This window comes from Loxodonta africana, chromosome 2 (assembly GCF_030014295.1).
Source record: "Loxodonta africana isolate mLoxAfr1 chromosome 2, mLoxAfr1.hap2, whole genome shotgun sequence".
In the NCBI taxonomy this organism is placed as follows: Eukaryota; Metazoa; Chordata; class Mammalia; order Proboscidea; family Elephantidae; genus Loxodonta; species Loxodonta africana.
The window spans coordinates 137,738,927-137,756,199 of record NC_087343.1 but is presented as its reverse complement, the minus strand read 5'-3'; the positions used below and the strand labels follow the sequence as shown (position 1 = coordinate 137,756,199).

General features: G+C 37.7%; 1 protein-coding gene across 1 annotated transcript in view; it reads left to right on the top strand.

Moving 5' to 3' along the window:
* The window catches only part of PRR16 (proline rich 16), a 246,020-nt gene extending 232,125 nt beyond the window's left edge, over positions 1-13,895 (top strand). Inside the window, exon 2 of the mRNA XM_010590448.3 lies at positions 13,140-13,895. Within this exon, the coding sequence (XP_010588750.2) occupies positions 13,140-13,895 (756 nt within the window). The remainder of the gene's footprint in view (positions 1-13,139) is intronic.
* Positions 13,896-17,273: the final 3,378 nt, after the last annotated feature.

The window sequence follows — 17,273 nt, the reverse complement described above, 5'->3', positions numbered from 1 at the left end:
ATGACAGTGGGGATGGGAAGATGTTATATAAGAGAAAAGCATACTATTTCCTTGATTTCATTGTAATTGATGTTTCATTATACAAATTATGTACTCTATCAAATACACCTAGAAAGGGGAGGAAAAAAGAGTAGTATTATTATTATTTTGGTATTTAGACTGTTTCAGACTGCAAAGAAAGACAAGCTTAGTTGGTCTAGCCAAGGAGAACATAAGAAAACAATGGAATTTTTTCAGTAGCTGGTTGGTCAATTTTCTAAGGTTCAGTAATAATGTTAGGGAAATAATGGTTGCTCTCGAAATCGAAAGACAGCTCTGAGAACCAAAGGCAATGTTCTTAGTCGTTCTTTGGGAGCAAGCATTTAGTATTCACCAACTGAGCAACTCTTCTATACTGGTTGCTGGGTCTTTTCAGAGGTCAAGACAGGCCTGAGTCACTCTTATGTCTTAAAGTTTATATAGATTTTTTTTTAATAAATGTCAAAGCAGCATTAACCAAATTGTGTAATAATGTAAACAATTTCATTTATTAAATTGTTTCTAATACAGTTTAGTAGATTTTACTATTCACAAGATCACTGGACTTACTAATAAATATTAATCCATAAGTGCATAACAATTACTGTAATTAAGTACTGTCAATACTGCCAATAAATCACTGTGATTAACAAGTAAAAAGATAGATAAATAGGTAGATAGGTAAGTAGGGAGACAGAAAGACAGATAGAAATATAAAATGAAAATAATGTGAATTATGAATATAAGACCAGGGCAAATTGGCCCGTCTTTCTCCATGCTGGAATTGCCCCACGCTGGTGACTCTACCACTTTCTGCTGCTTCTCTGTTAAGCTTACATTCCAACTCCCTGAGGAAAGGATCTGGTTGGATCTGCCAGTTGTTATCCTGTATACTGTTCCTTTATTGGACAAAGCTCTTGTGTCAGCCTTCATTTGGATTCATCCACTGAGCATTGGAAAATAGCTATGACAAGGAAGTGTTCTTACCTGCCTTTTTCTCTTAGTAGACATTTCTATGGCTCACATTCATTTCTTTCTTCGGTTCTTTGACAATGATGACACATATTTAAAATAAAATTGTTTTCATAAATTGATCTTAAAGATTTTTCTTATATAGATTTTAGAATTCATAAATTCTTATATAGGTTTAAGTTGGGGTCAAATTCCTCCTTTTTTTCCATTAAGTTTGCAATTGAAGTTCTTGTGCTTGAGAATTGCTGATGAGAAGGCCTAGAGAAAAAAATCACTCAAATTGAAAGAGGGTGTTTGTTCTTAAGGCAATTGAACTACATATTATACAGTTTTTAATTAAGCAAGATAAATAGGATTTAGAACAGTTATAAATTTATCTATATAGACAAATATTTAAAGATAAATGTACATGTAAACTATTTATTTTGTGGTCTGCCTCAGACTTTCTCTATTACAAGCTGTGGATGATGGCTTTACAAGTCAGTTGACATAGGAAGAGAGTTCAGCAGTTCTCACTACATGCTCATCCTTATTTCTTCTTTCCTTACTCTCCACCTAATCTACTCATATGTGCCCTTTTGGACCATCTGGAGTTGGTGGAGTTGAAAACCTTGATAATCAGACCCAAGCTGGGAAAGTTAAGAGGAGATGGAAGTGAGAGCAAGAAATGATTTTTTTTTTCCCCCTTAGAGTTACACTTCTTCACTCAGTAAACTGTAATTGAATACCTACTACATAAAGAAATTATTCTCTCTGCCAGGAAATCATGCTGGATGGAATCCAGATGGAAATTCATGCTGAAATTGTCTGAGGGGAGCACTCATAAACAGATAATTCCAACACTTTAAGGTGAATGTAGTACTGAAGGGACAAAACACAATAGGGCATAGGAGAAGGAGCTCCTAAAGTTTCCTTTAAAACCATAAATAGGCCTATTTTTTCTTTAATTCTACTGTAATTATCCCCTAGGGTTACCTCTATTTTTACTCTTTGTGTTTTAAGATTTACAGAAGTAATATAAACTGAATTTTGATTCATACAAATAACTTGGATCATATCACTTATTTTCTTCTAATTCTGCTTTCTTTTATAAAAATATTTAGGGATATTTTCCCAAATGTAAAAACTTTGAGCTCATGTGATTGTTAAGTTACATTTATCACTGTTTTGAATTTTTCCACAATCTGACCATAGCTTCCTTGTGTCTGAGGCTAAGAAAAACCTGGAATCATCAAACACAACACCTGCCATTATCTTTTCTTCAAAATTCTCTTTGTTTCACTCCATTAGCAAAGTCCTCTGTGGACCTGAACAACCACAATTACTTGGACAGATGACCCAATTATCAATTTTAAGACATGTAATTCTTCTTTGCACCTGATGGTTAAGTGTGGATATTCTTACAATTACCTGCTAATTAGTTGTTATTGAACTGTCTTCTCATCTCCAAATATTCTGCAAAAAATCTGTCCTTCCAAAACTACTTTCTCTGATTTTGTTTTCTCTTTAATTCCACCAGCCCTGTGGTTAAGACTCCATCAGTTGCAATGGGATACCTTGAAATAGCTTAAGCAGAACAGAGAAGTGTAATTAAAGGATATAGCGAATTCTTTGTCTGGTTAATTGATTCATCTCTTGCTTGGCTGCAATAACATCGAATCGGCCAAGTAAATAAACTCCAGTACCCTTCAGTGTGTTCTGCACATGGCAGCTGTATGGATTACTTCTTTTATTTCTATCTAACTTTATTTGATGTTAAATATTTATTTTCAAATTATAAAATAATTTTTTTTCACATATAACAGAAAATAGATTAATAAAACAAATATACCCAGACTTAACATTTTGTGTAATTAGGCAGGTTTTAAATGAAAGAAAATAGTTCAGCTATACTTGATGCCTCCCAATATCCATTCCTCTTCCTCCTTACCTAAAGTAAAAACAATCTTTAACTTTATGTGTATTATTTTATTTTCATGTTGTATAAACTGCATACCACAAACAGTATATAAATACTAAATATCTGTTTTTATAACTTTTTTTACATTCAACCTTATAATTTTGAGATATATTTCTGCTGATATATATAAAAAAAAAAAGAAATTTTTTTAGCTCTGGTTAATTAGTTTTAACTATTCTATATTAAAAATCCCCCACGTGTCTGTCAGTTTGTTGTATTGTGGGGGCTTGCGTGTTCTCTGATGCTGGAAGCTATGCCACTGGTATTCAGATACCAGCAGGGTCACCCATGGAGGACAGGTTTCAGCTGAGCTTCCAGACTAAGACAGAGTAGGAAGAAGGACCCTGCAGTCTACTTCTGAAAAGCATTAGCCAGTGAAACCCTTATGAATAGCAGCAGAACATTGTCTGATATAGTGCTGGAAGATGAGCCCTCCAGGTTGGAAGGCACTCAAAAGATGACTGGGGAAGAGCTGCCTACTCAAAGTAGAGTCGACCTTAATGACGTGGATGAAGTAAAGCTTCCGGGACCTTCATCTGCTGATGTGGCATGACTCAAAATGAGAAGAAACAGCTCCAAACATCTATTAATAATCGGAACCTGGAGTGTACGAAGTATGAATGTAGAAAAATTGGAAATCATCAAAAATGAAATGGAACACATAAACATCTATATCCTAGGCATTAGTGAGCTGAAATGGACTGGTATTGGCCATTTTGAATCAGACAATCATATAGTCTACTATGCTGGGAATGACAACTTGAAGAGGAATGGTGGTGCATTCATCGTCAAAAAGAATGTTTCAAAATCTATCCTGAAGTACAGTGCTGTCAGTGATAGGATAATATCCATACGCCTACAAGGAAGAACAGTTAATGTGACTATTATTCAAATTTACCCACCAACCACTAAGGCCAAAGATAAAGAAATAGAAGATTTTTATCAGCTGCTGCAGTCTGGAATTGATCAAACATGCAATCAAGATGCATTGATAATTACTGGCAATTGAAATGCAAAAGGTGGAAACAAAGAAGGAGGATCAGTAGTTGAAAAATATGGCCTTGGTGATAGAAACAATGCCGGAGCTCGAATGATAGAATTTTGCAAGACCAACAACTTCTTCTTTGCAAATACCTTCCTTCACCAACATAAATGGTGACTATACACAAAAAAAAAAAAAAAAATTTTTTTTTTTTTTATACACATGCACCTCGCCAGATGGAACACACAGAAATCAAATTGACTACATCTGTGGAAAGAGACGATGGAAAAGCTCAATATCATCAGTCAAAACAAGGCCAGGGGCCAACTGTGGAACAGACCGTCAATTGCTCATATGCAAGTTCAAGCTGAAACTGAAGAAAATCAGAGCACGTCCACAAGAGCCAAATATGACCTTGATATATCCCACCTGAATTTAGAGACCATCTCAAGAATAGATTTGACTCATTGAACACTAGTGACTGAAGACCAGACGAGTTGTGGAATGACATCAAGGACATCATCCATGAAGAAATCAAGAGGTCACTGAAAAGACAGGAAAGAAAGAAAAGACCAAGATGGATGTCAGAGGAGACTCTGAAACTTGCTCTTGAGCGTCGAGCAGCTAAAGCAAAAGGAAGAATCGATGAAGTAAAAGAACTGAACAGAAGATTTCAAAGGGCCTCTCGAGAAGACAAAGTAAAGTATTATAATAACATGTGCAAAGAGCTGGAGATGGAAAACCAAAAGGGAATAACACGCTCAGCATTTCTCAAGCTGAAAGAACTGAAGAATAATTCAAGTCTAGAGATGCAATAGTGAAGGATTCCATGGGGAAAATATTAAACGATGCAGGAAGCATCAAAAGAGGATGGAAGGAATACACAAAGTCATTATACCAAAAAGAATTAGTCGATATTCAACCATTTCAAGAGGTGGCATCTGATCAGGAACCGATGGTACTAAAGGAAGAAGTCCAAGCTCCTCTGAAGGCATTGGTGAAAAACAAGGCTCCAGGAATTGATAGAATATCAATTGAGATATTTCAACAAACAGATGCAGTGCTGGAGGTGCTCACTCGTCTATGCCAAGAAATATGGAAGACAGCTTCCTGGCCAACTGACTGGAAGAGATCCATATTTATGCCTATTCCCAAGAAAGGTGATCCAACCCAATGTGGAAATTATAGAACAATATCGTTAATATCACAAGCAAGCAAAATTTTGCTGAAGATCATTCAAAAACGGCTGCAGCAGTATATCAACAGGGAAATACCAGAAATTCATGCTGGTTTCAGAGGAGGACATGGAACCAGGGATATCATTGCTGATGTCAGATGGATCCTGGCTGAAAGCAGAGAATACTAGACGGAATTTTACCTGTGCTTTGTTGTTGTTTTTTTATTGACTATGCAAAGGCATTTGACTGTGTGAATCATAACAACAATGGATAACACTGCAAAGAATGGGAATTGCAGGACACTTAATTGTGCTCATGAGGAACCTTTATATGGATCAAGAGGCAGTTGTTCGGACAGAACAAGGGGATACTGATTGGTTTAAAGTCAGGAAAGGCGGGCGTCAGGGTTGTATTCTTTCACCATAGCTTTTTAATCTGTATGCTGAACAAATATGAGAAGCTGGACTATGTGAAGAAGAACAGGGCATCAGGATTGGAGGAAGACTCATTAACAACCTGTGTTATGCACATGACACAATGTTGCTTGCTGAAAGTGAAGAGGACTTGAAGCACTTACTAATGAAGATCAAAGACCACAGCCTTCAGTATGGATTACACCTCAACATAAAGAAAACAAAAATCCTCACAACTGGCCCAATGAGCAGCATCATGATAAATGGAGAAAAGATTGAAGTTGTGAAGGATTTCATTTTACTTGGATCCACAATCAACAGCCATGGAAGCAGCAGTCAAGAAATCAACAGACGCATTGCATTGGGCAAATCTGCTGCAAAGGACCTCTTCAAATTGTTGAAGAGCAAAGATGTCACCCTGAGGACTAAGGTCCGTCTGACCCAAGCCATGGTATTTTCAATCACATCATTTGCATGCGAAAGCTGGACAATGAATAAGGAAGACCGAAGAAGAATTGACACCTTTGAATTGTGGTGTTGGCGAAGAATATTGAATATACCATGGACTGCCAAAAGAACGAACAAATCTGCCTTGGACGAAGTATGGCCAGAATGCTCCTTAGAGGCAAGGATGGTGAGACTACGTCTTACATACTTTGTACATGTTGTCAGGAGGGATGAGTCCCTGGAGAAGGACATCATGCTTGGCAGAGTACAGGGTTAGCGGAAAAGAGGAAGATCCTCAACGAGGTGGATTGACACGGTGGCTGCAACAATGAGCTCAAGCATAACAATGATTGTGAGGATGGCGCAGGACTGGGCAGTGTTTCTTTCTGTTGTGCATAGGGTCGCTATGAGTCGGAACTGACTCAATGGCACCTAACAACAACAACATATTTAAAATACCCCAGTGGTACAGTGATTAAGCGCTGAGCTGCTAAGTGAAAAAAGACTTTGTTGTTGTTAGATGCCTGTTATGGATTGAATTCTGTCCCCAAAAAATGTATGTCAATTTGGATAGGCCATGATCCCCAGTATTGTGTGATTGTGCACTATTTTGTCATCTGATGTGATTTGCCTATGTGTTGTAAATTCTCTATAATGTTAATGAGGCAGGATTAGAGGCAGTTATGTTAATAAGGCAGGACTCAATCTACAAGATTAGGTTGTACTTTGAGTCAATCTCTTTTGAGATACAGAAGAGAGAAGGGAGCAGAGAGACAGAAAGACCTCATTACCACCAAGCAAGAAGAGCCAGGAGAGCGCATCCTTTGGACCTGGGGACCCTGCCCTAAGAGACTCCTAGACCAGAGGAAGATTGATGACAAGGACTTCCCTCCAGAGTCGAGAGAGAGAGAAAGCTTTTACCTAGGAGCTGGCAGCCCTGAATTCATACTTCTAGCCTACTGGACCGTGAAAGAATAAACTTCTGTTTGTTAAAGACATCCACTTGTGGTCTGGGTATAGTATTCCTATTATAGCAGCACTAGCTAACTAAGACAATGCCATCGAGTCAGTTCTGATTCATAGTGACCCTACTTAAAACAGAACCATCCTGCCCAATCCTGCACCATCCTCACTATCATTACTGTGTTTGAGCCCATTATTGCAGCCATTATGTCAATCCATCTCATTGAGGGTCTTCCTCTTTTTGCTGAACCCCTGCTTTACCAAGCATGATGTCCTTCTCCAAGGACTGGTCCCTCCTGATAGCATGTCCAAAGTATGCAAAACAAAATCTCTACATCCTTGCTTCTAAGGAGCATTCTGGCTGTACTTCCTCCAAGACAGATTTGTTCTTCCTTGGAAACCCTATAGGGCAGTTCTACTCTGTTCTATAGGGTTGCTAGAAGTCAGAATTGACTTGATGGCAATGGATAATGGGGCACTCTATATATACTTACTCAATTACTTACAGTAGATATTTGGTTATTTCCAATTTTTAGCTATGAAAAGAACTACAAGATGCTTCCTTGTGCTTTTCCAATCCTGTCCACATCTGTTAGAGCTTCTGTAGGGTAATCTAGGCTGTGTTCCTAAAAGACCAGGATCATAGGGTACATATGTAACTTATCCAAAGTTATACAGTACTGTCAAAAAGTTTCACAAACTGATGAAATTTACATTTTTCCTGGCAATGTATGAAGTTCTCATTTATCCACATTATCAGGGACAATTGTAATTATCAGATTGTTTTATTTTTACCAAACGCTATTGGGTATGAAATGCTGTCTAGTCTTTCTTCAGTTTGCATTACCTTGATAACTAATGAAACAGAGCCTATTTTCTGGAACTTTTTGACATTTGATGATCACATTACACCCTCGTGCTGCATAACCTCCTTTCAGGCAACATCTGACTGCATATACATCCAAGGTACCATACCAGGGTAAATAGGGGTTGGCAAACATGTCAAATGCTGAGAAAGTCAGAATGATAGGTGGAGATTCATGACTTTTTTTCAGATGTGCCCTTTCAAATACTGCTGAAAGGTCAAGAAATAAGAACAAATTTGTTAAACTTACTGACATAGTATCCATGCATATCTTGGCATCTGTCATTTTCTTGTTTCTCCTTTATGCTGTAAATTACCCCTGAGAAGATGAAAGGAGCTGAGACTTGGAGTGTAGGTGCAGAACCTGGCCTAAGGCAGGGGGAATTGCATCTCTCTCATGGTAACTGGAGGAGATGTATCTATGCATTGTTGGTTTTATGGCCTCTGTTTACACTGAGAAGTGGAAGAGAGCTGAAAATGTAACATTTGTGAAGAGTGGAGGTTTGAAATTTCCACTGAGAAATGTGCAGCAGCAAAGGCAAAGGAGAAGAAATATCAGTTTGGTAGTGAAACAAAAGTTATTAAACAACAAGAAGGTGGAAAATCAGTGAATGCTACTGTTTGTGATTTATGCATGTTAGTACAATGTCCAAATCATGTAATGTCCTATTTCACAAAGCATATGGTGGACTCTAAGCGATGCATGACTATGTACGAATTACTTGTTCACCAGCCTTTGTGATGAGGTCTTAGTCTCCTCATTCAGAGCTCTTGGGACAGTTAGTTGCACTTTTACAATTATATATTTAAGTATGTAATTAACGTCAGGCCCTTCCACTAGATTCTCTGTTTCATGAGGGCAGGATTTTTTTTTTTTTTTTTTGTCTTTGTTTTAATTTTTTGGCATTTATTAAACACTCAGGAGATAATAATGTAGTACATGGAACTCTAATCAGGATTTACAGGAAGGCCTTCAAAAGGGATGGAAACTAGCCAGACACTATAAAATGATCAGAATTCCAGGAAGTGTGTATTCATCTCTGAAAATGAGGTCCACATCCCTCATAATAGGGCACTGTTGTCTCGATTGTTGTAGATGTTTAATAAGGTATAGGACTTGGGGTAGATAACCTGTCCAGGTGACACAGTATTAGAGACTCAGCACTTTCCCGCTGGATTTCACCTTCTTTTGGTGACCTCCCTCTTTAATTTCTACAGTGATATTTGGCCCAGAGGAAGGGCATGTACCATGAACTTTGTGGCTCATTTATGCATAACTCTTTTTTATCCTGTTTGCTTCCAGAATATCTGAGGAAATAGGGCATTAAAAAATAGCAATACCTTCAAAAATGAAATAGGAAAAAAAAAAGTGCTTTAACACACACTTGTACCAAAGAAATAACCCTTGATGCATTTATTTAACAATTATTTGCTGAACACGCACTAAGCTTCCCTCATTACATTATGCCTTAGGATACAATAGTAAACAAAAACAAACAGTGGTCTTGCTCTCATGTATATTAGAGTCTAGAGGAGAAACATTATCTAGTATTCACACTACTACTAATCATGTAATTAGGAAATGTACTCAGAATGAAAGAAACACAGTTCCCTGTTAATACTTAACAAATTAACTTGACCTATAAGGAATCTTTTTTTTTTTTTAAGGAATTTTGCAGTGGTACAGGAAGGTCTTACTCCATGAGTGACTCCTGAGTGAAAATTTTAAAGATCTATAGAAGCTGATTAGACTAAGAGGAGAGGGAAGAGCATTCCAGGAACAAACTTCAGCCTGTGAAAACAACCCATGGCAGGAAGCAGAATGGCAAATATGAGGGTCTAGAAGACTAGATAGGTAAAAGAACCACAAAGAAAAGGAAATTTATGAATGATAGGGGTGGACAGTTATTTAGAACCTATAGTCCGTAGTGTGCTGGAGCCAAGTCATATTGGCTAGCAAGGGCCACTTGTTATATTTTCAGAAATTTTTCCAGCTGGTTGCAAAGCCAAATATCATTAAAAATAAAATTTAAAAACCTAAAATTAAATAAATTATATTAAATTTTTTTTTCTGATTATTTCCCATTATTTTACATTTCAATATTATATGTGTTCTTGAATTTATTTCTGCCTATGAGTCGGAATCGACTCGACGGTGAGGAATTTGGTTTGGTTTTTATTATATATATATGGTGGAAACACTTTATGATGGTTCTGCACATTTCTTTCCAACTCCACAAACTCAATGATGCCATGTTGCTAACTTAAAATCAACCATGGTGCAAACTTACACAATAAAAATTGGCAAATGCTATAAATCAGGGCCTTTGTTTTTTCTTTGAGAATCATTTGTTATACATCTACCAGTACACTACTGAGTTAAGAATATGCAGGGCATAGGAGGCCATGTTAAGAATTGAGCTTTATCATAGGTGAAATAAACGAACACTTAAAAGTGTTAAGCAGAGGTTGACAAGATCAAGTTTCTGTTTTAAAAATTTCATTGAGACTACAGAGGTGGGAGGGGGGCAGGATGACTCTGAGTGCTCCATATGATGAATAATGGTTGCTTAGACTAGGATTATAGAAGTTAAAATGGAGATAAGTGAATGGATTCAAGATACATTTAGGAGCAAAAATAGAGAAGACTTGTTCCCCAGGAGCCATGGAAAGGGAGATTTCTGAGTTGCTTAAATGTGTGGTGGTGGTGCCATTCACTAAAATAGAAGAAGCAAACCAGATTAACAGGAGAAGATCATGAGTTTGATCTTGCCCATGATGAATTTGTAGACTTCTGAGATATGCAGGTAAAAGGCTAAGCCTGGGTGCAGTAACGTGAATCAGTTGCTGAAGTACCTCAAGAGGAAGACGCAAATACTATATCCTTAATTTTTAGATGTTTAAGATATTTTCATTTTGAGCTCAATCCTGCTACCACTTGTCAAAGATTCAACTTTACAGTTGGACAAAACTTAGGCCTGAGTAAGAGAAGAGGCAAAAATTCTTACAAAAAAAAAGATCTCCTTCAATAAAAGCATTTTTAAAGTAACCTATATCTTTTCCATCTTTGTATATGTACATGTGTGGTGACCATGAAAATACAGCTCTGAGACCTGGCTGCAGGGAACATAATTGAGAGTTCTGCGTACTACTGTGCTCTGATATCCAGCATTTGAGCCAAGGCCATGCTTCCTATAACCTGTCCTCTGCCAGTGACTGAACACAGCTGAGGTACTAAAGCAAGCCTGTTATGAGAGTTACCAGATTCTCTTGAATGACTTAAACTTCAGGACACCCTGATAACCATACCGATCTTTCCTAGAACTGCACTAAGATGCTTCCACCCAATTTTCCTGTCTTCACAACTTCCTCCTTCACTTAGGGTCAGACCAACACAAAGGTCTGATGACTTTGCCAGCCTCACCTGACTCCTTTTCCATTTTTTCCTCAAAGATGTTTCTTTTAATAAATTTCTTACACATTTAATCTCACCCAGGTGTCTGCTTCTCGGAGGACCTGGACTAACACAGCACTGTGCTTCCTACATTAGATTTGGTTCTACTATTTATCTCAATTTTATTGTGCAGACACGCTTTTATGGGCATGGGAAAGTTTCTTTTATTTTTATTTTTAGCATTTACATTTTATTTTTTTATAGTTTCTGTCTCCCAGTTGAAATTCCTCGTGTCTACATGGAGGTTCTCCAATTCTCCCACTAGATCCTTTAACATATTATCAGAATTGTTTTAAAATCCTTTCTGATAGTTCCAACATCTGGGTTCTTTCCAGATCTTATTGCTTTCTCTCTTAAGCATGAGTTGTTTTTCTTGCTTTGTGTGTGTGTGTTTTGTAATTTTTAACTGAATAGCGGACATGATGTAAAGAACAGTACAGACTGTTGCAAATAGTATTTATGTGCAGAAATGGGCTCTTCTTCTGTCTCACATTTAATGTGGGGATTTAGTAAATGTAGTCAATGTTTGAGATGGTATATGTTTTGTTATTATTATTCATCATACCATAGGCTTTAAATTCCTTTGTCAACTGGTTGCTATTGCTTTGTGCTTAATATAGTGCCTTGACCTCCAGAGGGTCTTTTCTCAATGCTTTTGCTCCACCCTATGCTACAGCTGAGTATCTCTCCTCCAGGAATACCCTGCTGTTACTTTTTATTTGGTGTTTGTCTTGTGGTGTGGCATGGGGCTGGTTCTCAGTTCTTCTAGTCCTTCCCCCGTCTTGGACAGACACTGTGCGCCTTCTCATCAGCGGCCGGGCCTTTCCTAGATTTCCATCTCTCCATCTCTGGGCAGTCAAACTCTTGATAGGTCTTGAGCAGTTAAGATTTTCCACCCTTCTGCCAGGGTAGCTAATATCTAGTTTTTATTAGTGTAATATCCTGGGATCAAGTGAGTTTTCTGCCCCCTTCCCCAGGGTCAGACAGCTTTTGCTTCTACCCACTCTCGGAAACAGGAAACTTTTGCCTGTGTCTTGGAGTTTGGAAGGTTTCCTGACACTTTCCCAGTGACTTAAGATTCCTGCTTTGTATGAAAAAAGAATCTGGGAAATGGGCAAGGTTTTGTGTCTGTGTGCCATCACTGAAGACTCTTTCTACTCTCCTGCCCTGCCCTCAGTCTCTCACATGAGAGGACCATGGATGGGAAAGGCAATGAGTTAGTACAGACTCTAAATGGTCTAGGGCTCCCAGAGGTTTTAAATTCATGATGGCATATATGTAACCTTTAATAATTTATTGAAGTGTTAGCTGTTTACTTACTTTCTTGGCTATTCCCTCTTTTTATTGTGATTTGCCAATGGTGAAAAAGTTCACGTTTCCTATATCTCCTCAGAGCACTTGAAACTCTTTGCATTTCAGTTTGCCTGATTGCCTTGTAAGCTTAGTTCTCTGCTGGTCTCAAGAAAATTTATGATTTTACAATTTATCTAGATTTTTCTTACTTTTAGAGTAGGATCAATGTTGTCTTATAGCTTTCTACTTCATAAACAGAAAAGAATCTGCCTTCTTAGTTTTAAAGTCAGTAATGTTTATGCATCAGGATTCTACCTTTGATGAGTATAGCAGAGTAGGAATAGAACATATGCATAGATAGTATTTTCTATTCTAGACATGTTCAATCATTACATTATCAAACAATTGGTACTTTGGGTTATGGTGGCTGTTCTGTAAATTTATTGAATGGAAACCTTAAGTAGCAATGCAACCCATAGTTCAGTGTTAGTCAAGGTTCCCGTAACATGTTAGAACTAGAAAGGAAAAAGTTGCTTCTATTATATTTTCATTTTGGGTCATTCTTCAATACAATTACCTTGTCCTTTCCACCAGGTGGTTGACCAGATTGATACCCTGACCTCTGACCTACAGCTGGAGGATGAGATGACCGACAGCTCCAAAACGGACACCCTGAATAGTAGCTCAAGTGGCACAACAGCTTCCAGCATAGAGAAGATCAAATTGCAGGCCAATGCACCTCTCATTAAGCCCCCAACACACCCGTCTGCTATCCTCACGGTCCTGAGAAAGCCGAACCCTCCACCACCTCCTCCACGGTTGACACCTGTGAAGTGTGAAGACCCCCAAAGTGTGGTGCCAGTTGTCAATCCTGTAAAGACCAATGGCACCCTTCTACGAAATGGAGGTTTACCAGGTGGGCGAAACAAAATTCCAAATGGAGACATCTGCTGCATACCCAGTAGTAACTTGGCCAAGACTCCAGTGCAGCCTCTGATGCATAGACCTGAAAAAGACAGGTGTCCCCAGGCAGGGCCTCGGGAAAGAGTACGGTTTAATGAAAAGGTGCAGTACCATGGCTATTGTCCTGACTGTGATACCCGGTATAACATAAAAAACAGGGAGGTCCACTTACACAGCGAACCTGTTCACCCACCAGGAAAGCTTCCTCACCAAGGCCCTCCCCTTCTTCCTCCACCCCATCCCCCTCCTTTTCCACTAGAAAATGGGGGACTGGGAATAAGCCACAGTAACAGCTTTCCCCCTCTCAGACCTGCAACTGTGCCTCCTCCCACTGCACCAAAACCACAGAAGACGATCTTGAGGAAATCAACAACTACAACAGTGTGATGTATGCCATTTAAAAAAAAAAAAAAAACAAAAAACTTTTTTTATTTCTATATTATAAACATAAAATAGGTAATGAGCACTTTCTACTCAAGCAATAAAAAACCCAAATATATTAATCCTGCATTCAGCAAAGTGGCATAAAAATCACCTGGTAAGTATGCAGTACGTTGTTTCTATCCCAAATATGCATTCTTTTAAGTGTTTCATCATCAAAAATCAGAGAATAATGAAGAAATCTGAATACATTATTTTTGCAATTGACCTATGACAGACTGTGACCTACAGATTTCAAATATACTGATTTACTCTAAGAGATGGGATAAGATTCATTTTATTCATGCCTAACTCATCTATGCATTAATACCATGTCATACTCTTAACTTTGATCTAATGCTTTTTAATAAGAAATTTTAATACTGAAGCACTATTTTATTATTTTTTTCTAAAGATGTTTGCCACTAGTTTTGAATTATTAAATGTTGAAGACAATACCAAAAATTATTTTCTATACTACACAATTATATCTTCAGCTATATATGTAACGCAAGATTTTGGTCTGTGGAAATACTGTTATGTCAATAAACAATAGTAAATAATGACAAAACCAAATGTTCCTCAGGATTAAAATAATGCAGTGATTCATTTAATCCCATGTTGATGGTCCTCAAAATGGGTAAAACTCTGACAGGGTTTGGAGAAGACCACAATGTGTATATGTCAGAACTTTCTAAATTAAATATCATAATCCCTGCCATGAATAGAAGCTATACATTTGCTAATTATATGCCTCTGTTTTGGTACTTTTAATCAACTTTTGTGACCCCACTATTTTTTCCTTTTAATTTTTTATTGACACTATGTGTTTTCAGTAATGGAGAGCATGCCAATCATTAAGTGTATCTGAATTTTTGGTGGGTAATATGGTTTTTGTCTTATGCCTCGTTGCACAAATTGTACCCTCAGAGTCCAGAGGGTATGTGTACCCCTGTGAACACAAATACTAACTACCCCAGAGTCCGGAAGTGCATGTGCGTACCAAATAAAAAGTTTCAAAATTCATGTTTTTCCTACCAAAAATTCAATGATTCAGCACCACCTCATTGAATACCTTGTAAAAATAGTAATTTGTGGCACACCCTGTCCCCCCCACCGCCCATTTCAAACAGTGATATAGGGCTCTGCCTGTCCGCAGAGTGTACTGTCAGGGGGACAGTAGCTTTCCAATGATCCCCAGAGGTACAAAAAGTAGTGGTAGCTATGTATACCACCGATCCCGAAACTGTTTAAGGACGTTTGAACTCCTCCTACATTGCCAGACCCTTTAGACACTCCTCCCACTTAGCATCCCCCAAAGAGACATCATAAACAGCACACTGAGGCCATGGTATGTTTTGTATCCTATGTCAGCAAGCACTCTGCCTTCCTGAGGAAACCCACATGTTTCAGAGAATCACAGAGGAAAATAAAGTTGCTTCTGGTAACAGGATGCTTTCAGCGTTGGCCTTAAGCTGAGTCCCTCAGAATTGAAAGATTACCATGATTCTTTGTTGTTCCACAGAAGAAAGGGAGAATCCTTTCCTCCTAGCATTGAATAAAAGTCCTTCTCTTCAGCCTAATTTGTCTGCTTAGGTTACTTACCCACTGATAAGCCTAGTAAAATCCCCAATTATAATGGTTTGGACTAATCGGATGTTATGCCCTCAAGCTAGAAATGAGTTTATCTCCCCTGAGTTTTTATCGGAGCCCTGGTGGTACAGCAGTTAAGAGCTTGTCTGCTAGCTAGCCAAAAGTCAGCAGTTTGAATTCACTTTCCAGCTGCTTCTTAGAAACCCTATGGACCGGTTCTACCCTGTCCTTTAGGGTCATTGTGAGTCAGAATCGACTCAACATGAACGAGTTAGGTTTGAGTGTTGATGAGGAGAGGAGCACAGCTGAACAAAACTGATCCACTAAGTAGGAAGCAGGAGGGATGGTGGTAGCTAATCAAAATTGTTTAGGACCCTTCTGAATTAGAATGACAAATTCAAGAGTAGAGGGAGTCATCTCAGTGGAAACTTGTTTTTTGTGCAACTTGATAAAAAGCACAGTGACCTTTTTGTATACTTGTCTTTTGTTCACAAAACATTATTTTTTTGCTGCTAAAGAGAAGTACTCTTCAAGCATTTCTTTGTTGTCTTTTTCAGAATATCATAATAATTTATAATACAGGTTTAAAACAATTTTCTATTAAAAGATTATAATATATTTTAGGGAGAGCAAGAGAAAAAAATAGGCTTTTTTTTTTTTTAAAGGAGCTATCAAATGAGGGAAAAATAGAGGCTGTCATGTTAAACATTTGCTTAGAGTGCTGTTTGCATTGCTCATGGAAATAATTTAAGCAGAATAAATCTAACATTTCAGAAAGTCACAAAGCCTAAGACCAGTAATCAAGAAGGGCTATACTCCAAAATTTATTAACTGTATTATCTGTATGTTTAATGAATATGGGTCAGCTAAATAATTAACTTGTTGAATACAAAAGTGATGTATACTTAACTTTGAAGTGCATCCATTTAGATTTGGTATAAATAAACACAGTTTCATCATTGTCTAGATTTAAATTATTACTTCCTTTCAAAAGTCCGTCACGTGTTAGACTGTTTAGAGCATATTAAGTCTTAGAAAACATGCAGCTTTCTCTCTTCAGTTCATCTTCTTTTCTCAACCAGTTAGTGTGACCTGATAATCACCTTATAGTTTGAGACCTTGATCCATGTCGATGTCTCAGGAACCAAGCTGGCTTTCAAGGTAGAGCTTTCTAGCAACCATAACTCATCCACAGAGTAGATAACTTGCTTGCAAAAAGTGCCTGGTTGGATAAGAACATTGAGCCCATGTGCCTAGAAACAACCTCTGAAGTTCAAATCCAAGTACAGTCAAAGCTACCCCTTGAAAGGCCCTTTTTTTCCTGTTTGATTATGGCATATGTCAAAGATATAATACCTGTTTTTACTGCACACAATCATACATATGAGCCCAGAAAGCTGACTTAAAGCTCAGCTCAAAAATGTTATAGTTATTGACCTTACTCTCTTTATTACAGCTTATTTATTTATAATCAGAAATGTATGTTAGGTTACAGCAGTGTTGGGACACTCTTGAGTATATTTGCTCCATATGCTATTTCATTTTTCTTCGCTAATATGTGGAATATATTATACTGATTTTTTTTTTTGGCCTAGTTGACAATTTTTCAACATTTGCGTGAAGTGTTGAAAACTATGTCTTTAAATATATGTAAACTTGTAAAACATGGAAAGCAGTTAACATCCAGCATCATAATATTTTCCTGGGAACTTATAATTAAAATGTCATAAATGGTAGCATAGTTTTTGTAAT